Below are 20023 nucleotides of genomic sequence, written 5' to 3'. Positions count from 1 at the left end.
AAGCAATGAATGTCAGAGTGTTGGGATTCTTGGCACGGAAGAGTCACCAGAAGTTGGATAAAGCTACACCAGCACGATTAATTCCTCTACCCGCTATGTGGTCCCATCCGAGCACACCTACTCATGAAACACCAACAGCCAGGAGGCAGCTGAGCTGCTGTCCAGGTGTTTGCAGCTGGGAATGCAAGTGTAGGCAACCAAGAGCCAAATTCCAATGAAATTGCTTGTTGCTGGAAACTCACATGGATGAGGCACCTGGGAGACTCAGGATCCAAGGGCCATGCCCAACATTGGCAAGGACCTCAAGCTATTTAACCTGCATTCCACATGCCTTCCTGATTATTGGATTGGCTTGTTTTCCTCCCTTGACAGAGCAATATCAATCCAAACCAAGTGCTGAAGTTTAATAAGCCTTTCCCTCGTTTTTTTTCCTTAACTTTCCCACCCCCCCAAAGAAATGAGGTCCAAGATGTCAAACGAGAAACCAACAGTTACTGCCACCGGATCAATTCTAGGCATACTTCTCCATCAGTTCAAGAATTTCTTTGTACACTTGTTCATATACTTGCTTGCCCCAAAGGAAATCAAAGTGGACAAATTCAGGAATGTACTTCTTGTAAGCCACATTGGTTATACGAAGCAGTGTGATGTTTACGTCTTCGGGGACTGAAATCCAGTCCCTGCCACCGTACCATGCAGCAAGTGGGGCTTTCATGTTTTCCAGCTCATAGAAGGGAGGTGTGGTCTGTAAGACAAACAGCGAGGCTTGAGAAAGGAAAGCGTGGGAGGTCACAGGCAAGTTAAAAATTCAAAGTATTCCTAGTTGCTGCTTGGAATTTCTCCCCTATCCTGACAGATGGTACAGAAACTATCACCAGAGATCCTGACTATGCCTTGGGCTCCTTTTCACCAGAAAGTCAGAAAGTCATCACTGAACAACATCACAGACGTCTTTTTTTGTTTGATCAGATAAGGTACTTTCCATAAATCCCATAAAAATCAGTATTTTCATTGTCATTTTCTGTTTTTTCTTTTAAAACTGACAAATGAGAATGGATTTCTCTTACCTGGTTGTAATGAAGCATGTTGTCACTGCCATAATCATAATATTTGAATTCCCCTGTTTGATAGAGCTAGAAAAGGAGTAGATTTGTGTTTATTATCCATGCATTAGAAGGGACCATAAGAAAGATAAAAGAGGTGACTGGGGAACTGCACTGCTTCCTCCTGCCCACAGGGCTCAAGGATGTTTCTTGTTATGTGTGATAACCCCCAGGAAGATCTCAGCACGGCCTGCACTGTTTGTGTCTTTCATCCTTCCTTTCTCAGATGGCTGGCGAACTACAGAGTGTGGATGCCTGGAGGCTGAGGCCCCATAAACCCCCAGTGCACCAAGTGTACAACCAAGAGCTGGCCTCAAAGAAGACAGGAATTAGACCTTTGGGAAAGTTTCCTTTGTCTGTCATGACCAATGGCTATAACAGATGGATATGTGTCTGTTCCTGTTTTCAGTGATTAGCTGTTGTTTGATTAGTTGTCTCTACTGATCCTCAGCCCTTAGCCTTTATTCTATCATCTTCTGTGCTGGTTTATTACCAGTTTTTGCTTCAATCTCCATGTTCTAACAGCTCCACAGACTCTTGGTCATCTCTTGTTGAAAGTCATAGTCAAAAGAACTGCACCCGCACCATGCGTTTTATGTCAGTTTTCCCCTTTCTCTCTAATATAGCTCTGCAAGGAGAGCAATGGAGGATTATACCCAAGCATTGAGAAGAGGTCCTTGGCAGCTGAGAGAAGAGACATGGGCCCTGGTTGCATGCGAACTTGTTCTGCAGCAGGAAATATTACCTGGCGCCAGTGTAACATGTTTTTTAGGGATGTCGAATCTGGGTAGCGGGACAGGTAGACATCTATGCGGCTCTGCAAGAAACCATTGGAGACATTTGTTCTCTGCATGAAGGGAAATCCCACTAGAATTAAAACTGATCTTGATCAGTAGCCACACAAGTCTTTCACTCACACGGGCTAGCTGGAGCTTGCATTTGTACAAGTGGCTTCATCTAATTTCTGTGAAGGCACGGCTCAGTCACATGCCATGTGAAGACTCACTGCTGACAGCAGCATCCGTGCCTGCTGGTGCTGCAGATCTCCCTTCAGTAAGCCGAGCAATTCCCTTGGGCTGCTGTGTCATGCAATGAGTCTATGAGGTTTCCAAACCAAAGTAAAACTCTGAATCTTGTGCTCAGGATCCTTTTGCAAAGGCAAAGTGCAACTCGTCACAGTAGCTCTACACATTGCTTCTAACGCACTTACTCCTGGGAAAATTAAGCAATTTAATCAACACTTTCCTCGAGAAACAGTGACCCAGCTCTGACTCCATTCATGACCAAGCTATTATTGCTTCTCAGTTATTCTCCATTGGCCTGTCACCAATTTTACTCACACAGGCTGTTTGTGGCAGGATCTGGACCTTGAAATCCTGGCTGGCCCCAGGGAAACAGTCCATGTTAGTGGGATATCCCTGGGGCCACCCAGCTTGCCTGGACATGTCCCCAAGCAATCTGCTGTAGCTGTGGTGTTGGCCCTCATGGGAGCGAGGTCAGACTGGAAACCACCCTGGTGCCTCCGGACTGAATCTTCCCATGACTCTGTATTCAGTGCAGTGGAGCACAGGGAAAGTCTCCGATGTGGGGATAAATCCTAAATATTTGGGGATAAATCCCTTAGAACATCTAAGGGATGGTAAACTGAAGAGTCTGCAGGTCCACCTCTCCTAGCAGAGAATTGAAGGGGAGTTTGTTCCATAGGAGTCCATTTTGTTCTTAAAACACATGGGAAGTTACAAATCACTTGGGAAAGAGAAACTCTGGGGGCCCAGAATTAATTTTCGCACGCTTACAACATCATCTCCCATAGGGACACAATGTGCCTGGTGGATGGGTGACCTTGTGTGTACTCTGGGCTTCCCTCTGATGCCATCACAGGAGCACCACAATGGCCAATGCAATGGCTGGCCTGCAAAATGCTGACACAATGGCTAGATTTTTCAATAAATCAAAGATGTGAAAGGCCAAGTAAAGGCAGCTAGTTGACAACCTGAGCTCAAACAATGAGAAACTGGATCACTTAAAAGGTAATCCACAGGGTACATACCACATTTAAGTTGTTGTTAAACCCACCAGGCAAGTAAAGGACTAAGGAGCAAAGGCTTTTAAAGATGGGGAAGCTGCACAGACTGGAAATCACTCGATGTAAGATCTCGTCCTTATCGAAGACCACTGTGTGTCCTAAAACGAGCTGCGAAAGTCAAAGGTGTTGATCAGTGTGGTTCCCATTCATCTTTTGCTTTAAGACACTCCCCAACCCTCGGCTCACCCCTGAAAGTTGCTGTCTTCCTTGCCACAGCTTTGTTGTGCTTCCTAATTTTGACTTTTCAGAAGTGGCCATGGCTCTGGAAGAGCCCTAATCTTCCTAGGAAAGGTTTCTCCTAGGAGGATGGACCCAAAACCTATATTTTTGTTCTTCTCTGATTAGGGCTGGACAGAAGGATGCTTTGCATTGTTTAATGCCCTGTAGGCTTGAGAACGTAGGCACAAATGTACCTGCTCAATGCTAAGGGCACACAGAGGGCAAGGAAATGGAAGTGATGTACAAGCACTGCGTGTCTCAGGTGATGAGACTTTCCCCTTCACCTCGTTCCTGTTCACACTAGCTGAGTGTGTGGTGAGGACATACCTTAATCAGCCCCTCGGGAAGGTCAAATGCCCTTACTAAGGGTGACTTCATATTCGAGTTCGTGGTGATAGGACCCAAGGCGAAAAACATCTTGATTTTGCGATCCAGCTCAGGAATGGACGAAAACGCAATGAAACCTGTGGGAAAGAGAAGTAAGCAGACCCTGCCCTGTCATTGCTGAAGGAGTTGTTGGCTCCCAGGTGTGTGTGCCCATTGGAAGGACCCTCAGAGGTTGCTCTAGCAGGTTGGTGCTTTGACCTGAAGCCTTTAGTGCTGATGCATTTCAGCACCCGGCCTGACTGCTCAGCCCAGCTGCATCTCCTGCAAGCCTTTCTTGGGGCTCTGGCAGCAGTGGGATATGTCAAAAGCCATCGCTGCAGCCATTTCTGGGCTGTCACTGCTCAAAACTGTTCTGTTAAAGCAAAGAGCGATCTTTACCTACTCTTTTCCCTTTGTTGTTTAAGCATGCCCGGATGTTACTCTCCCCGTCCAGTCTCTCAGAGGAACACGCCCAAACTGGGGATGCGCAGCTAATGTAACTCTGACAGCGCTCTGATCTTCTCCTAAGTACCTGTGGTGGTGCCTTGAGAGAAAGCCACATAATATAGCTGCTCCTGTCCAGTTTTCCGCAGAATATAGTTAATTGTTGCTGGAAGGTCATACATGGCCATCTCATGAAAGCTACAATGGAGACAGACACATGGCAAAATTACTGTTGCTGATCTTGAGAGCAATGGGAAGGGCACAGCAAGTAGTGCCATGACTATCTGGGGAGGGGTCTGGCAGGCATGGGCACCCCTATGGCATCTTGGTGGTGTTTATGACCACTGGCAGATGGTGTGACTGTTAGTGGTGCTGCTTCTCCAGCCTATGGACACTGCTGAGGGTACCAGGTACCTGCCCACCCTTCAGCTTCATAGAAAATACCTGTAAGCTGAGTATTCTGGATGGTAAAAGTCAAACTCTTTGTGTTTTCGTGACCAGCTGTTCCCCCGGCTGTTTCCAATCCAGACGTCGTAGCCGGCATCAGCGAGGACGAAGCCCAGGCTGCTGTTGGGCAGGTTGGTAACCCAGTTGCTTCCCTCCAATACCAGGCCATGCTGCAGGAGGACCGCAGGCTTTGGGGCTGAAGAAAGAAGAAGAGGATCATTCTCTCTGACCACTGACACGCTATTCACATCCAGATAGTGATTTGGCAGCAACTCCCTAGAGGAGTGACTCCAGTGCAGCGAGATAGTCACCTATATCCTCAGCCTCTTTGGGGAGGTGTTTTGGAAGTAGGCTGTTTGATCATCCCAGGGCAGGGAAAATCAATATAGTGAAACTAAAAAATAAGGTTGGACTCTACACTGAATGGAGCTCAGTAGATTATGCTCCCAGGAAGAAAGAAACCAAGCCCCATGTCCCTCTGGACACTGACTGCGTCCTTTGCAAGAGACTACCCTCCTCATGGTGCCTCTTGTGAAGGCCAGGTGCTCTGGGTCTGACCAGGAGACATTGGAAACCCAGCAGAGTCTAGGCACCTCCCGTGGCACAGCGAACACTGTGCTGCTCCATCACAAGAGACACGGGTACTGGAGGGGTCAACATCTCCTCCACCCACTTCTTCCCAATTTAAGTCATATGGGCAAGTCCCAGCATCCCAGAATGAACTTAAGATCTTTTCTACAACGGACCAAGAAGCTAGTGTGGAAGAGAGACTGTGGAAAGGTTTAGTTTGTAAAGGACCTCTGGAGATCTCTGCTTCAATCCTCTGCTCAAAGTAGGTCCAACTTCACAGGCACAAAAGGATCATCACAAGCATATTTCAATTTATATGGTAGGGCGACCACAGGTTGCAGCATGAAAAAGTAGAAGTAAAAGTTCCTGCCATTCCCCCCCCCCTTTGTTTCCTCTTTTATTTCTGTTTGTTTTTAGATCCTCAATATAACACTCGTATTTCCACCCTGAACAGCTGAAGACAAAGTGTCCTGAATGGAAATCTGGCTTTTTATAAATATTTGCCATGTTCATGTTTCAGAGCTCCTGCTTCCCAGGAGAGGGACACCCTGTCAAGAATGAGCCATCACCCTCTCCACTTTGAAACAGCAATTCAGGTGAAGAACAGAAAGCAGCCCAAATGGTGAGATTGGATTGGATCACACACATGGGATTTTTTTTGCTGACAAATGGCTTTTTGCTGCTCCACTGGTTGGCTTTGAGTTTGTGAAAAATCTGGGGTGAGGTTTCTCTGTCCTATTAATTCTCCTTATATTTTCCTTCCTCTTTGGAGCAGATCCTCTCAACAAGAAGGTTGGCATGGTGGGCACCTGCATTTCATCTGCTTTATGTCTCCTTGAGGACCCAGCCCACGATGAGGCAGCCCTGACCGTGGCCTCCTTCAGCCCAGCAAAGCTCTCAGCATCCCCGGACCAGGCAGAACTTCCTGTGGCACTTACGGGGACAGAACATGCTGGAGCCCTGTGCCTCTGCTTCGTGGGAGGTGCTCATGCTTCCTGGGTTGTCTCTGCCATGAGGAATCCTCTGCACGGTGAGATAGTAGCCGTCGTCTGTCAGAACTTCATGCTCCTCGTAGGGGTACCCATGGTGGCGGACAATTTCACCCTGTAGGAAAGGAAGGACAGTGTGGGACAGGTGCCCAGGGAGGTGAGGGTCTCGGTCCTGGGGGTTGTCAGGGCTTGGCTTGGCAAAGCCAACAGTGGTTGTCCTGAGCCAGTGGTGGTGACTCCTACTGTCAGTGGGGACCTGCCAATCAATGTCCCTTCCACCAATGCTGTGGTGATGGCATGACTTCAGCTAAAATTTTTGGCAGGTGTGAGCTTTCCTCACTCTCTGAGTGGGTCTGGTAAGGAAAGACCCAGTCGCTTTTCATGTTGCAATCAGTGTTTGTGAAGAGCAGGACAGCAATGACAGTGAAGCTCCAAGTCTGAGGCAGCTGCATTGACCAAACCTGTTGACTTGGACCAATCTCTCCCATAAATGTCTGCTATAAATCCCCATGTATATAAGCACAGGGAGAGAGAAGCTCTAATAAAACCCTGGTACCAAACTCTGATGAAGATCACAGAATCACAGAATCGCTCAGTTGGAAAAGCCCTCTGAGATCATCACGTCCAACCGTTCCTGTCTACCCCCTAAACCATATCCTTAAGTACCTCATCTACCCGCTCTTTAAACACATCCAGGGATGGTGACTCCACCACCTCCCTGGGCAGCCTGTTCCAGCTTCTGACGACCCTCTCAGTAAAGAACTTCCTCCTTCTCTCTAACCTGAACCTCCCTTGGCACAGCTTGGTGCCGTTTCCCCTTGTTCTATCCCCCATCACCTGATACACACATGGAGACTATGGTAGCATAGGTAGCTTACACGCCCGAGAAGGAAAAGAGAGGAGAGAAGTCAGGACTTACAACATCCATGGACACCTCAGGGTTAGCATCTGACATTTCTCTGATGCACATTAAATAAACAATGGTTATGAATGACCACATCACGGTGCTCTGCAAAACATTGTTAACACAGTGAGTGTGAGAGACATCGACGTTACCGACACAGGAGCCAGGGATCGCACGTGCTTTGCTTGGCGTGCACTACACTTCTGTTAGTACTTCATTCTGACCTCTCAACAGGTGAAATAATTATACACTTGAAATCCTTTAATTGGTTCTAGAAATTGCTCATTTTCCTTTTCGTGAACAATGCCAAAGTCCAAACTCCATAGATTTTAATTACACATTCTCATTGGATCCTTGTATTCAGAAAAATGCATGTGTATGTATACAGCTATAACCTCCTGGGCAAATCTGGTCTTTGAGGGGATGATTATAGATTATTCATTTAAAACCATGTCTTGGATGCTCCGAAGAACAGATTATTTGGTGGAACCGATAACTGAGCTAATCAGGAGCAAACCACCCCATTTCAAGTTTCAGGACCATGGCGATTTTGTCCTTCACACAAAATCAAATAATGGTATTTGCTTGAGCTCTCCTTATGGCTGAAAGAGACCCTGGGACATACTTGAGTTGGTTTTGCAAGCCTGAGTGAAATACTATCTCAGGAGACGTGCTGTTCTTTCTGGGGAGGATTTTGAAGTATCTGTTTTGACATGTTCCTACCACAAACCATCTTACTATCATTTTATTTGTTGGAGGCAACAGATTTGCAACAGAAATGCTTCCTCAGCTTTTGTGTGACATGATTAAATAGTTAAAATGTGTGAAGCCCTGCCAAATCCTCGCTGAATGCTTGTGCCTGCACTGGGAAGCAGCGACCATGGCTGGATGCCAGCCCAGTTATCTTGCATCTATCCCTGCTGCTCCCCTGTCAGATATCTTTCTGGGGGAAGAAAGAACTCTGAGCAAGTTTCTGTTGCTTCTCAGCTAACTCTCATGGTCCCCTCTTTCTTCTGCAGGAGGTACTGGCTTCCCATGCTGCTGGAGGTGGTTTAGCATCTGGGGAAGAAGGCCACCTGCTCCTTCTGCTGCCTCTGGTGCAGGCACGGGGAGGATCACACAGGCACTGCTGGAGGGGATCTCCCACTCAAAGCAGGGTATCCACAGCATGAGATCAGAGTGGCAGTGGCTTGGCACTGCAGAGTGCTGACCCCCCCACCCCACCCCAGGCAGTAACACCCTACTTTCCATGGCTGCTCCCTACTCTGGGTTTGCCACCTCTGAGTCTGAATCCCCTGGGCTGTAATTCAGTGTTGGGACTCCCTCACTGTCACTGTCTATCACTGCCAACATCCCTGCCATGCAGTGGGACTCTTCTTCCCAGGCTGAGGGATCATTCCTGGGATGCTCCTGAGGAGCACATGTGTCCCCGGAACACATGGGTGGGAGGCACAGCAAGGACAGTAGCCACCCGCACTCAGCACAGCTCTCCCGCAGCTGCCTGGCCCCAGGCAGCTCTGGCCTTCTTGCTGTTAAGACTGAGCCTTTAAGCAAAACAAGGAGAGACGGAAAGCATTTTTGTGGCGTAACGTCACTAGAACAGCATGCAAATGCAAGGGAAGAGCCTAGCCTGGGATGGCCCTTTTCTCCCAGCAGCCTACCTGCGAGAATACTCCCTTTGAGAGGGATCCCTCGGCTCAGCAGACCTTGAGAACTCCTGGTGACATCCGAGAGGTGCAGCAGGGTGAAGCCTCTCTCACCAGCAGCATGGTCCTGACCCCCAGCGCTCCCACCGCCCTCCCATCAGCAGAACTGACTTGCCTTCCCACCCAGAACCCCCAGGGAAGCTCCGCCGTCTCATCTGCAGGGCCTTTCACCTACTCACATCTCCCTCCTGCTGTCCCTAGGGATGGCCCCTTGCCAGCAGCCTGCACCCGAGGAGGTCCAGGGACTGCAGCAGAAGAGATGTGGGTACCTCTCTTCCTGACGTCCACTGAGCAGGAGGTCCCTGCTGCCCAAGCACGCTGCTCTCACCCACCAGGCATCAGGCTACTGTTCCCTCTGTTCCACGTATTTGGGAGCGTCATGGGTTGCCACTCCCTCTAATCCCTTCTCCTGCCAACATATAATTTACCTGAAGGCTGGAGTCTGCACTGAAAGGAGACACCCTTCCTACCCGGGCCTGTTTGGGAATATTTTCAAGGCACTGCAAAGTAGTTGAGAGCTGTGACAAATTGGTTGTTTCCACTTGATGCCGCATAGCATCATCTAAAGTCACCCATGACCTCTGTGGACTGGAGGACATGCAACCTCTGGACCAGTCTTCACCTGCACTGGGACTGGTGCTGGCGTATGGGACTGGAGTTGGTGCACAGGGCTGGCACTGGTGCACAGGGCTGGCAGTGCATGGGCTGGCTCCTGAGGAGGGAACGTGACGAGGAAGGTGCTGATCCATTCTCCCTGGGATCCAGGGATTGGACGCTTGGGAATGGTTCAATGTTGCATCAGGGGCGGTTCAGACTTGACATGAGGAAGCATTTCTTAACCAAGAGGGTGGTCAAACACTGGAACAGCCTTCCCAGAGAGGTAGTCAATGTCCCAAGCCTGCCAGTATTTAAAAGGCATTTGGACAATGCCCTTAATACCGTGCTTTAACTTGGTCAGCCCTGAATTGGTCAGGCAGTTGCACCAAATGGTGATTGTAGGCCCCTTCCACCTGAAATATTTTATTCTGCTTACATAAATTCAACAGCAACATTTGCAAAGCCTCCTGCTCCTGGAGAGGCTTCCTGTGAAGATATCAGCACTTCTGAGAAGCCCCTGGGATGGCTGCACAGCCTCAGGGGGCCATGGTCACTGCACCCTGGTGACTCAGCCCTTCCCTTTCTGCGCTTCCCCATTCCCTCGGTGCCATGGCTCTGCCTCTGAGGAGACCGCCTGCCCGAAGCTGCTTTAATCTCATGTACTCTTTGTTAAATTTCTCCGTGATACCTGCTCCTCAGCTAGCTGCTCTTTGGTCTCGTCAGCACTGATTTCTTGGGCTGATGGTTGTCCATGGGACAGTGCTCTCTGAAGGAGAAGGGAACTCCTGGGCAGCAGAGGGTGCTGTGAAAGCACTGGCGAGGTACATTTTCTCCTGCCCAAATGTTCATGGAAAGTATGGCATTTTGGTATGTCTAAAAAAACCCCAAAACCATCATCCACCTCTTCTTGAGCATGAGGTGCCACCTCATGAGGTGGTTCTACAGCCTGGTCGTGGCCACCCAGGTATGGAGCCCTCTCTGCTGGGAGGATGGGAAAGTGCAGTCTGGCCAGGTCCAGCCCTCTCACCATCTGTGTTATGAACTGTCATGCCACCGGCCATGTCTGTCCTGCTTCAGCTGGGTGAGAGGTGTGTTTTCCTTCCATTCATCACAACTCATTGATAAGTCATGCTGTTATTCCAGACCCTCAGCAGCCTGCTGCTGCCCCTTGACGGGGGCTGTGGTTGGACCGTTATGGTGACGACCTCCAACATATACGGGAGATCTTAGTGCCACTGGTCAGGAGCTGGGCGAGGGGATGTTGGGCAGAGGAAATCCTCGTCACAAAACATGCAGGGCTGTGAGCCAGGCATAAGCCACAGAAACCACAGGCCTGTGGGCTGTTTGTTGACCATGGGGCAGTGGAAGGTCCTTTTCATATGATGTGCAGGGCTGGCTGCTGATGTAGGGGAGGTGGACCATGGGGGCAAAGCTCAGCAGGGGTGGAGACCCCTTTCTGCCCAGGTGATGGGGAAAGGCCACTCTGGCTGAGTCCAGTCCACCCACAGCTTTTTGCAGGGGACTTCTGCAGTCCTTTGGTCCAACTTTCTACTCGGAGCAGGACCAGCTCAGGCTAACCCTGGTTTTGTCTAGCCAAGTCTCAAAAGCCCAAGGGAAAGAAGCTGTGTCCTAAGTGACACGCTCATCAAGAAAATGCAATTGGTATGAGAACTCAGGGTGGGTTTTGCAACAGGAAAACAGCTCTGGGAAGGATATTATTGTGTCTGGTGTGGGGAGGCCCCCCCTGACATCTCCTAATTCCTGTACAGGCTTGGCTTCTCAGTCCCTTGTAATCCACACTACCTGCTGATGTAGATATTTCCATAATCTGGTCTGTCTATGATGTCCCCAGGCACAGCCTGCAACGTCTTGGCTGCGTCCGTGTGCAATTGAGCCTGGTGAGAAGGTGGCCACTGTAATTCCCTCCTTCCTGCTGTCCTTCCTACCTCCCTTCCACATGTAGTTTGGATGGGCTACAGACAAGAAGCACCTTAAAATGGTGATTTTTACCAGTGGATCCAGCTTCCAGTTGTGGCCACCGGTGTTCAGCAGCTGGACAGGACAAGTGCCAGTAAGGAAGATCAGATTTAGCAGTACTGTTTATTTACAGGTTTTGACAGATGGAAGAAGGATAAGAAGTTTTGTCCAGCTGCCCTGAGCTGTCCGTGGGGATGCAGGAGCTCAGCATTGTGTTTCTCTGCATTCGGGATGGGGCAGCGCAACCCAGCGAGCCTCAGTGGCTCCTTTCCTGGAGCAATCCCCTTGCCCTGGTCCAAGGTGTCTTCATAGCTCAGGGGCAGGGGTGGCAACAGTCAAACAACAGCAACAAAAGAGCACAGCAAAGCCAGGAAAATCCTGGGAGAAGGGAATAGTTAATGTGCAGTGGCCTGACTGGACTTCATCTGATTAGCAAGGCTGAAAAGCAAAGGTAAAGGATGAAACTTTAAGCGTGCAGGATCTGTGAGCTGAGCTGCCCACATATCTTATGGGATGCTGCTTTCATGGGCTGCTCCTATGAAAGTAAAGCTTTGTTTTACAAGCACCATACTCTGCTTCCTCTTTCTTCCCTCTCCTTCCTCCCTTGCCAACAGTGATGGATGGATTCACTATGAGGGAAACCAAACTGCATGTGGCCACAACCAGTCAAGGAGTGATTTGCCATAGACAGGATGCTCTGCAGAGCATCATCATGCATGACCATGACCTGCGAGGATGGGGTTGTCACCAGGGAAGGAAGAGCAAAGCCGCATGTGCTGACACGATGCAGGTTGGTAAAGACCTGCCTGCCCCTTGTAATGTGAGGTGGGTGCACAGGAAGGTGCTTGTTAGGCCTGGAGCTGGGACCTCCTAGTTCCTGCATGGCTGCCCTGCAGCACAACCTCAGTGATGCCCACCAAGAGAAGAGATAGACTGGGCTTCAGCATGGGTCTTTATTACTTTAATAGTTCTGAAAAACAAGGGAAAGAAATAGCACTGTGCACCAGAAAAAGCAGGGAAACTCAGATACCAGGGCTCTCTGTGGAAGGTAGAGAGAAATCACAAGACTGTGTTAGCTCATTAAATCAGTGTGAAATAGGGTGATAGGAGATGGTTCTAGAGAGGAGAGAGCAGGGTGACAGTCCAGATACAAAAAGCCAGTATTATTCCCGGAGTGTGGGAACAGGTGGCTCCTCCATCCCAGGGTAGCACAGGGACCATTCATGGATTTTGCTCCATCAGAGCGACCATCTGCCTGTACATGCGCTGAGGGGCATCCAGGCCCCAGATGTGATCCCAGTGGTTCCAGTCAGGGAAGTGCTCATGATGAATGAGGTTGGTGATGCGGGCGAGCAGGCGCTGGGTCTCTGAAGTAGAGGTAAACCAGTCCTGCCCACCACTCCACAAAGCAGTTGGCACCATCATGTCTTCTATCCTATAAAAGGGCGGCGAAGTCTTGGAAGAAAAATAATCAGGTTATTCAAAGGCAGGTGAAATAGGAAGGAATCAGCTGAATTTTAGCTGCCAGACCTGCTGAAAGTCCCAGGGTATTCACTTTCTGGGACATATGTTCAGGACACGTGAACAAATGTGATATGGGACAAATGTGTCCTGCAAGGTTGCAGTTGGACTTGTCCCACCAGGAGCGGACAAAAGCCCAAAAGGCTGGCTAGGCACCAGCCAGCTAAAATGGGACTGAATGGTTGAATGTTCACAGGGGCCCCAGCCACCGAAGGAATTTGAAGACACCTATGTGCATGATGCACAGGGTCCCTTCGTCCTGGTTGCAGCCAACCTCATCCTCTTCTCTCAGCACAATCAAGTCATCTCTTCATCCTTGCAAGCAAGAGGCACCCCCTGCCTACCTGGTTGTACTTCTCCTGGTTCTTCTCCCCATAGTCAAACTGCTTGAACTCCCCAGTTTTGGCAGTCTGAAAGGCAGAGGCAAAGGGTTAACCCCGTGTGGGTAATGCCCTGGATCAGCCCCACCATGAGTGAAAAAGCAGCCGCAGGGTCCCTGCCTCAGCACAGCCCTGATGTCTGGGCTAGTGTTTGCAGCTCCTCACCCCTCGGGACCTACAGCAGGGCAGAAAAGCAGTGGGGCAGCTGGCCCAGTTAGGGGTTTGGGAAAAGCAGATGAAGGATGCTCAGTGTGTGGTCAGTGTGGCTGTCTTTGAGCATATCTTGTTTCTATCACGGCAGAAGGGAGAAGGACTCCTCCACTGTCCTGCAGTACTCTGTGGACAACCTCAGCTGCTTAGGATGGACTGGCAGAGTGCAAGTCACCTGGTTAGGTGGGGAGTTTCTCTTGGGCATTGTTTGGGAAATTAGCCCGTTAAGTGTTCTGAAAGGTACCAGCACTGTGCAGCTCATCAGCCATCCCTGGGGCAGCGTGACCGTGTCTGCCAGCCCAGGAGGTGATGAACCATGATTGAAATCTTCATAACCAGCAAGAAATGCAAGGTTCATCCACTCTCCTAGTCTCAAGATACCCACCACAACCATTCAGATTATGCTTGATTTACAATTAAATGAATGATCTTACTCTCTGAAGGAAGGGACAATCCAATGAGGATTTATCCATGTAGACCTGCTATAACTTCTGTCAGTCTAGGACTGTCCTCCTGGTTTCCCTGCTTATATAGTCACCTGTACTTTCAAATGAGAGTCTTGCCAGCTTGCTCTTTCCCCAGCTGTTTATGCTGAAATGTCATTATCTTGGAGGAAGAAGCAGATGGATGTTGGACAAATTCAGCTGAAAATACTGGCTTTTTCCACCACTCTTGGTTGACTTTGTGATGGCAATAGACTGCCACGTGCTCTTGCAGCAGTGATCTCAGCCTTTTCCACGACCACTTTCTTAGACCACTACGGGGGATGAAATCTTAAGTGTTTACAAAGCTTGAAGTTGGCTTGGCAAGACTTGACAAAACTCCCTGAGTTTTGGTGCTCAGGGAGACCCTTTCAAGGGTAGGTTGCTTACAACAGTCAGAGGTGCCAACCAGTTGAGTGAGCCCATGCACAGGGTGGAAGATGAGGCTGATGACAGGGGCACGTATGGCCTCCAAGGAAACACAGGAAGAGAAAACACTTCACCAATCCTGTCACTATGCATATCCACAGAGTGAATGGAGCAATGTGCCAGACCAACAACCCAGCCAACCCAGGATTGACCACTCGGTTATCAGGTGCAATGAACAGGAGAATCCCTACCTGGCCCCAGTGGAGGAAATTTTTGGTGGATGTGAAATCCGGGAAATGCGATATGTACACGTCTGTTCTGCTCTGCCAGCAAAAGAAAGTCCTACTGCAAATGATCCTCAGGCAAGACTTAACACTCATTTGAGGCTAAAGTCAACAGCACTCGGCTGTCGTCACTCTACTCTTCATTTGCTTAGCCTAGATTGCCCCAAAGCAGGATGCATTCAACCACCCTGGGGAAACCACTGAGGCACAGCTTCAACATGGTCTCTGTGCCTTGAGTGTCACCTGGACTCCTGACTTCTCAGTCACAGACACCAATACCTTAGGGCACCTCAGTGTGGTTGGCAGCAGAAATCTCACTTTCATCTTTAGGTCAAGCTGATGTTAATGACAATACAAGGACTCTGCCATATCAGAGCTTTGGTGTTGGTATCTAGCCTGGCCTTCTGCTAATGTCCACTTCAAGACAATGCAAGTGAACAACCCAGCATGTTTTCATGCCTATACAGACCTGCATTGTACATCCAGGCAGGTTGTACAAAGCTAAAACAACACACTGGAGTCAACAGCATTTCAGAATGAGTCTTTCATTTTTGATGTTACGACCCAAAAGCAAGACAACTCCTCATAATTAGTTTGTTCAAGCTTTCAGGTTGGATTTCCTTCTCATCATTTGTTTGAGCTACCAATAGAAATGAGGGGGGCCCAAAAATCCCACAATTTTATCTATCTTGACCCAACATTTTCATCCTTGGTGCCTCTGTCCCATGACAGTATCACTGCTAAGTAATCCAGCCCCTAATGCAATCTGGCATCTATGATGACATTATGACATTTCTTAAATTGTCAGCCAAAACGAGGGAAAACGTGCCTACCGCGTTCAAATTCTTCTTGTTAAATCCACCGATGAGGAAAAGCCCATCTGCACAGAGCCTGTTGAGCAGCCTGCAGCTGCATGCCCTGGACAGACCTGCTCTCTGCTGCCGTCTCAGCAGAGCTGCTTCTTTCCTCCCAAAAATTACCTGCCACAGGGCATGAACACAGTGGGTTGGTCCCTGCCTGGCACTCCCCCTCACTGGATACCTTCCCATTCTCCCTCCCCATGGATGCCAGTGGCACCAACACAGTGGTGGTGTGGGAGCTCAGGGAGGAGTTCGCCGCAGTGGCACAAGCAACTCCGCTTCATATCTGTGGCTAGCAATTATGAACTACGTAACTAATTAGGAGGAGAAAACCAGAACACAACACTTACCTTAATTATTGTATCGGGAAGATAGAAAAGACTTAATACTGGACCTTTACCCGTACGTAAAGTGTAGGCAGGACCCACCACAAAGAACGTTTTGATTTTCTCAGCCAGTTGCGGCTATGAAACCTGCAAAAAACCCACAGAAGACTACAGAGGTCCTTCAGGCAACTGCCACGTGGACGCAAACACATGAATTCCCTCCTTGCATTCCGAATCCCTGTTTGAGGTGCAGGGTCTCTACAAAACAAAGCTGCAGTGCTCCTGGACATCAGCACAGCCCAGGATGGATGGACAAGACACAGAAGTCTTCTCCCATGCAGAAGGACTGTTGGGGATAGATATTGATGTGCCTCTTCCATGGCATCCCAGCACCTCACTCCTCACCCCAGCACTCCTCACTCACCCAGAATGCTGCCCTGAGTGTGGCCGACATAGAACAGTTTCTCCTGCCCGGTTTGCCTTAGGATGAAGCCCACCATGGCGGGGAGGTCATACATGGCCATTTCATGGAAGCTGGGAAGCAAGGGGAGAAGCTGGAGGAGACGCTCATCTCCCAGACTCCCATGGACATCAGGCAGTCAGTGCTGACAGCCCAGCATCCCAGACCCGTCCTTGGTGGCCTTCTCACCTGAAATCCCAAAACTCCTCTTGGTCAACAGAAAGGTTCAGGTGCCGGCAGGACCAGGAGTTGCCCCGGCTGTCTCCTATCCAGACATCGTACCCTGCATCTGCAAGGATGAAGCCCTGGCTGCTGTTGGGGAAATTGGAAACCCAATTGCTACCATCTAAATCCAAGCCATGCTGGAGCAACACAGGTACCCTGAGTCCTGGAAATGACAGGAAAAAAACCTATTGTTTGTTAGGAGTATCTGGGAATGAGAAAGGAGCTGCCTTCACCTCCAGCCCATGGGAGTCTGATGTTTTCATATCACAAATGGAAAGTCTTCTGCAGCGGAGAAAGCAGCTTCCCTTACAGTTTCTTCTTTCTCCTGGTGCTTTTTCTCCTCCAGTTTGAAATATATTTCCACCCTTGGCCCTCAGCTGTCAGGAAGCCTTGACCCAGGGAAGGAGTTTGCTGTGGGGAAGGAACTCCCATGGCCCTCCTTCTCCAGGCACTGGGGCTCGCTGAGTCATGCTGCCGCATCCTGAACACGGCAAAACACAGTGTGGAGCTCCTGAGTCTCCACAGCCAGCTCAAGGCTGTTTCCTCCCCATCAGTGTCCAGAGAAAAGCATGTCTGTTTACCAAAAGGACTCACGTCTGTTACTGTTCCCTCTTCTCACAGTGCAGACTCCAGTCACATCCCTCTTTCTGAGCAGACAATCCTCATTTTGCCTGAATGAGCCCCGTTTTGCCAAGATCCTCGTTCTGCCTTCTCTGCTCAGGAGAAGGGGACCTGCGAGCCAAGCCTTGGGGACATGAGTGCCCACCTCTGCTTTCAGCCTCCTCTCTGCCACCAGGAATCTGGTTCACTGTAAGGAAATACCCATCATCTGTCAGGACTTGGTGCTCCTCACTGCGATACCCATGGAAACGGATCATCTGGCTCTGCAAGGAGAGAAATCAGTGGGGATGAAGGTGGGTGGGTTTGACCTGACTCCTGGCAGAACTTGTCCGCAGCGTGATCTACGTCAGAGTTACAATTTACCCCAGGAGACAGCAGAGCTCAGCTGGCTCCGTTGCATTTCTTGGCTGTTCCTAATAAGGCAATCCTCAAAAATTCAATATATTATTAGGTCTTAGCTGGTTAGGAAGTTCCCCAGCGTGGCATGCTGTTGTTTGTACATCACCACTAAAACGTGAGGCGGCAAGGGAATGTTGGGGTGAGATAGCCAGAGCCTGCTGCTGCCACCAGGGCCCGGCAGCACACTGAGGAGCAAGCAATGAACGGAGATGCTGCGTACAAAGAAGATGGTCTTTCCCTGCCCTCTCAAAAGCCCTTTCCACCTGTGGGATCACAAGATATGGGACATGTGATCTGACCATCTCCAGGAGACATGAAAAGGTTCTTATTGTGGAAGAGCTGCTCTGAAAGGCAAGGAGGGTGGCTGGAGCCCTGGAGATGTCACAGAGCCCAAACTGTCCCCCTTGAGGTGGGGTGACACAAATGACAAAGGAGCACTCAGGTGACCAGGTGGCCAACAGCCAGCGCATCCTGGGGGGAGTGTTTCCAGATCCCTCCCAGCTCCCCATGGGCGCAGACACCAGTGTAAGAATGGGCAGAGCCCAGCTGGTCCCTCAGGGAGGACTTTGGGTGCACTCCTTAGGGAAACCTGGACCTCCCCCTCCAGCACTTACGATGTTCATGAACTGCTCGGGGTTGTTGTTGCTGGCTCCCATGCATGGGATGGCATCATCCAGTCCCTGGGTCAGGCCCAGGGCTACCAATAGCAGCCACATCTTGCCTCTCGCAGCACCTGGGGGATAACAGGGTTGGCATGAGCAGGGTAGTGGGTGCTCACAGTGCCACCAATGCCCGATGTTGCAAGGTGGTGCAGGCATTTTCAGCCCAAATTGCATCAGCTGCAGCACCATACAGGTCACTCTGCCCAGCACAGGTCACTCAACAACATCATGCAGCACTAACCAAAGCCACCAAGCAGGAGCCCACATGGATGGAGATGGCTGAGGCTCCCCAGGAGATGCAAGAGGTCAGGAAGGCCAGGAGGTTGGAGAGGAGATGGAAAGAGGTCACATCTGGCCTGGGGGTCTCCGAGCTGGGCACAGCTGGCAAAGGCCAAAGTAATAGTAAAAGGTACTCACCAGAGTCTCCTCGCTGCGCTGAGTAAAGTTCACGAGCTGGTGATTTTCTGCTGATATGTGCAAGAGGAGCTCGGGGGGGAAGTTGAGCCCTTCCTCACCTCATAAATCCACCTAGCTACCCCTCTCCAATCGCATTGTTTTGTACCAAGCTTTTCTTGCTCATCCTGTTTAGCTTCTTAGTGTTTAAATGAAAAAAGCTATCAAGACATGAAGAGTACATTTAAGCAGCTGTGTTTACCCCAGAGGGGTTAACTCATTAATGGCTTTCAGCAACCAACAATACAATCTTTTTTTTTGCCTATAATTGTGCAGCTTGAAACAGGACAGAAATTTGTAGTGCTGTGACTTAGTTTCAGCTGAGAAGGCTGGGTGTCTGAAAGCAGCCCATGCATCTCTGTCATGGCTAACAGGGACCAGAGCTGCCCAGTGCTGAGCCCCACAGCATCCACAGAGGAGTACCTGCAGAAGGAAGGCATGAGAATACGTGTGGGTATGTGCACATAGAAATAGATCCAAGAGCGTGCGCAAATCTGCCAGATTTGCAGTGCTGAGTTATGTCTCCAGAGCCCACAAAAAATGGTGGAAGAGCATCTCGTTTTCTTGATTCTCCCTTAGCAACAGGACTATTCAGAGGTAAATCCTACAATTGCTGAAGCCATTAATCTATTGGCTTGCAGCAGAGGAGTAGCCCAGGACCAGATATGGATGAGTCCTCTGCATATGCCCTTCACCTTGTTGAGTGTTGCAAGCAAAGGTTTGAGAGCTCCACCTCCAATGCCATGGGTGGGAATGGCAGAGTATAGTAATTTGAATAGATGAAGTTGGCACCAAGAAGAAGATGACTTGGGTCAACAGGGAGTCCCCTCTTGGTGACCTGAACCGAGCTACTTCTACCTTGTCAGCAACTCCAGGACTCGGGAGAAAAACCTTGTTGTGAAAACATGACTGAGGAGGTGGACAACCAGAAGCAGCCACTTATGGAGATCAAGGGCTTCTGAGGAACAGAGGCCAGCATTTCACCACCTCACCGATAACTGTCCAGCCAGCAGAGTCACTCATCAGTGACTGGGGGTGGTGAGTGTACTCATGCTCAGCCTAAGAGTGCGCTAGTCCCATCCGTTTATTACATGTGCTGGGCAGCAGGTTAGATTGTTGTTTGCCCATAGAGTTGTGCATGATTCTGCCTGCATGTCTCTGGACATGGTAAAAGATGCCTGCAGCGATCCAAAGAGCAGAAGGTTTTAGGGCCCCCAATCCGAAGAAAATAAAAATACTGACAATCTGGGTGGATTAAGACTCAGTGAGATTAATTTGCAACCTCTGCATCTCTCGCCTTTTAACAGAGAGAAAAATAAGTTTAAAGGATAAAGAATTGCTCTCTAACCCTAACTGACGTCAG

At 49.6% G+C, this 20023-nt stretch overlaps 2 protein-coding genes across 2 annotated transcripts; both read right to left on the bottom strand.

The window, feature by feature from the left end:
* Positions 1-511: 511 nt before the first annotated feature.
* LOC104546865 (lysosomal acid lipase/cholesteryl ester hydrolase-like) lies at positions 512-7224 on the bottom strand. Its single transcript, XM_010192366.1, has 9 exons — positions 7144-7224; positions 6174-6339; positions 4663-4861; positions 4307-4416; positions 3736-3872; positions 3154-3297; positions 1849-1920; positions 1068-1133; positions 512-745 (listed from the first exon to the last, which is right to left on the bottom strand). Exons 1-9 carry the CDS (start codon positions 7222-7224, stop codon positions 512-514), a joined length of 1209 nt encoding a protein of 402 aa, XP_010190668.1.
* A 5405-nt stretch (positions 7225-12629) lies between these two features.
* LOC104535885 (lipase member M-like) lies at positions 12630-18261 on the bottom strand. The gene is given in 9 exon segments (XM_010192365.1): positions 12630-12863; positions 13274-13339; positions 14622-14693; positions 15488-15634; positions 15865-16019; positions 16265-16374; positions 16490-16688; positions 17292-17409; positions 18160-18261. Coding segments are annotated over 9 exon segments (1203 nt in total).
* Between the last annotated feature and the right edge of the window lie 1762 nt (positions 18262-20023).

Source organism: Mesitornis unicolor, unplaced genomic scaffold, assembly GCF_000695765.1.
Source record: "Mesitornis unicolor isolate BGI_N332 unplaced genomic scaffold, ASM69576v1 scaffold13699, whole genome shotgun sequence".
NCBI classification, from domain to species: Eukaryota; Metazoa; Chordata; class Aves; order Mesitornithiformes; family Mesitornithidae; genus Mesitornis; species Mesitornis unicolor.
This window is presented reverse-complemented; position numbering and strand designations above follow the sequence as displayed.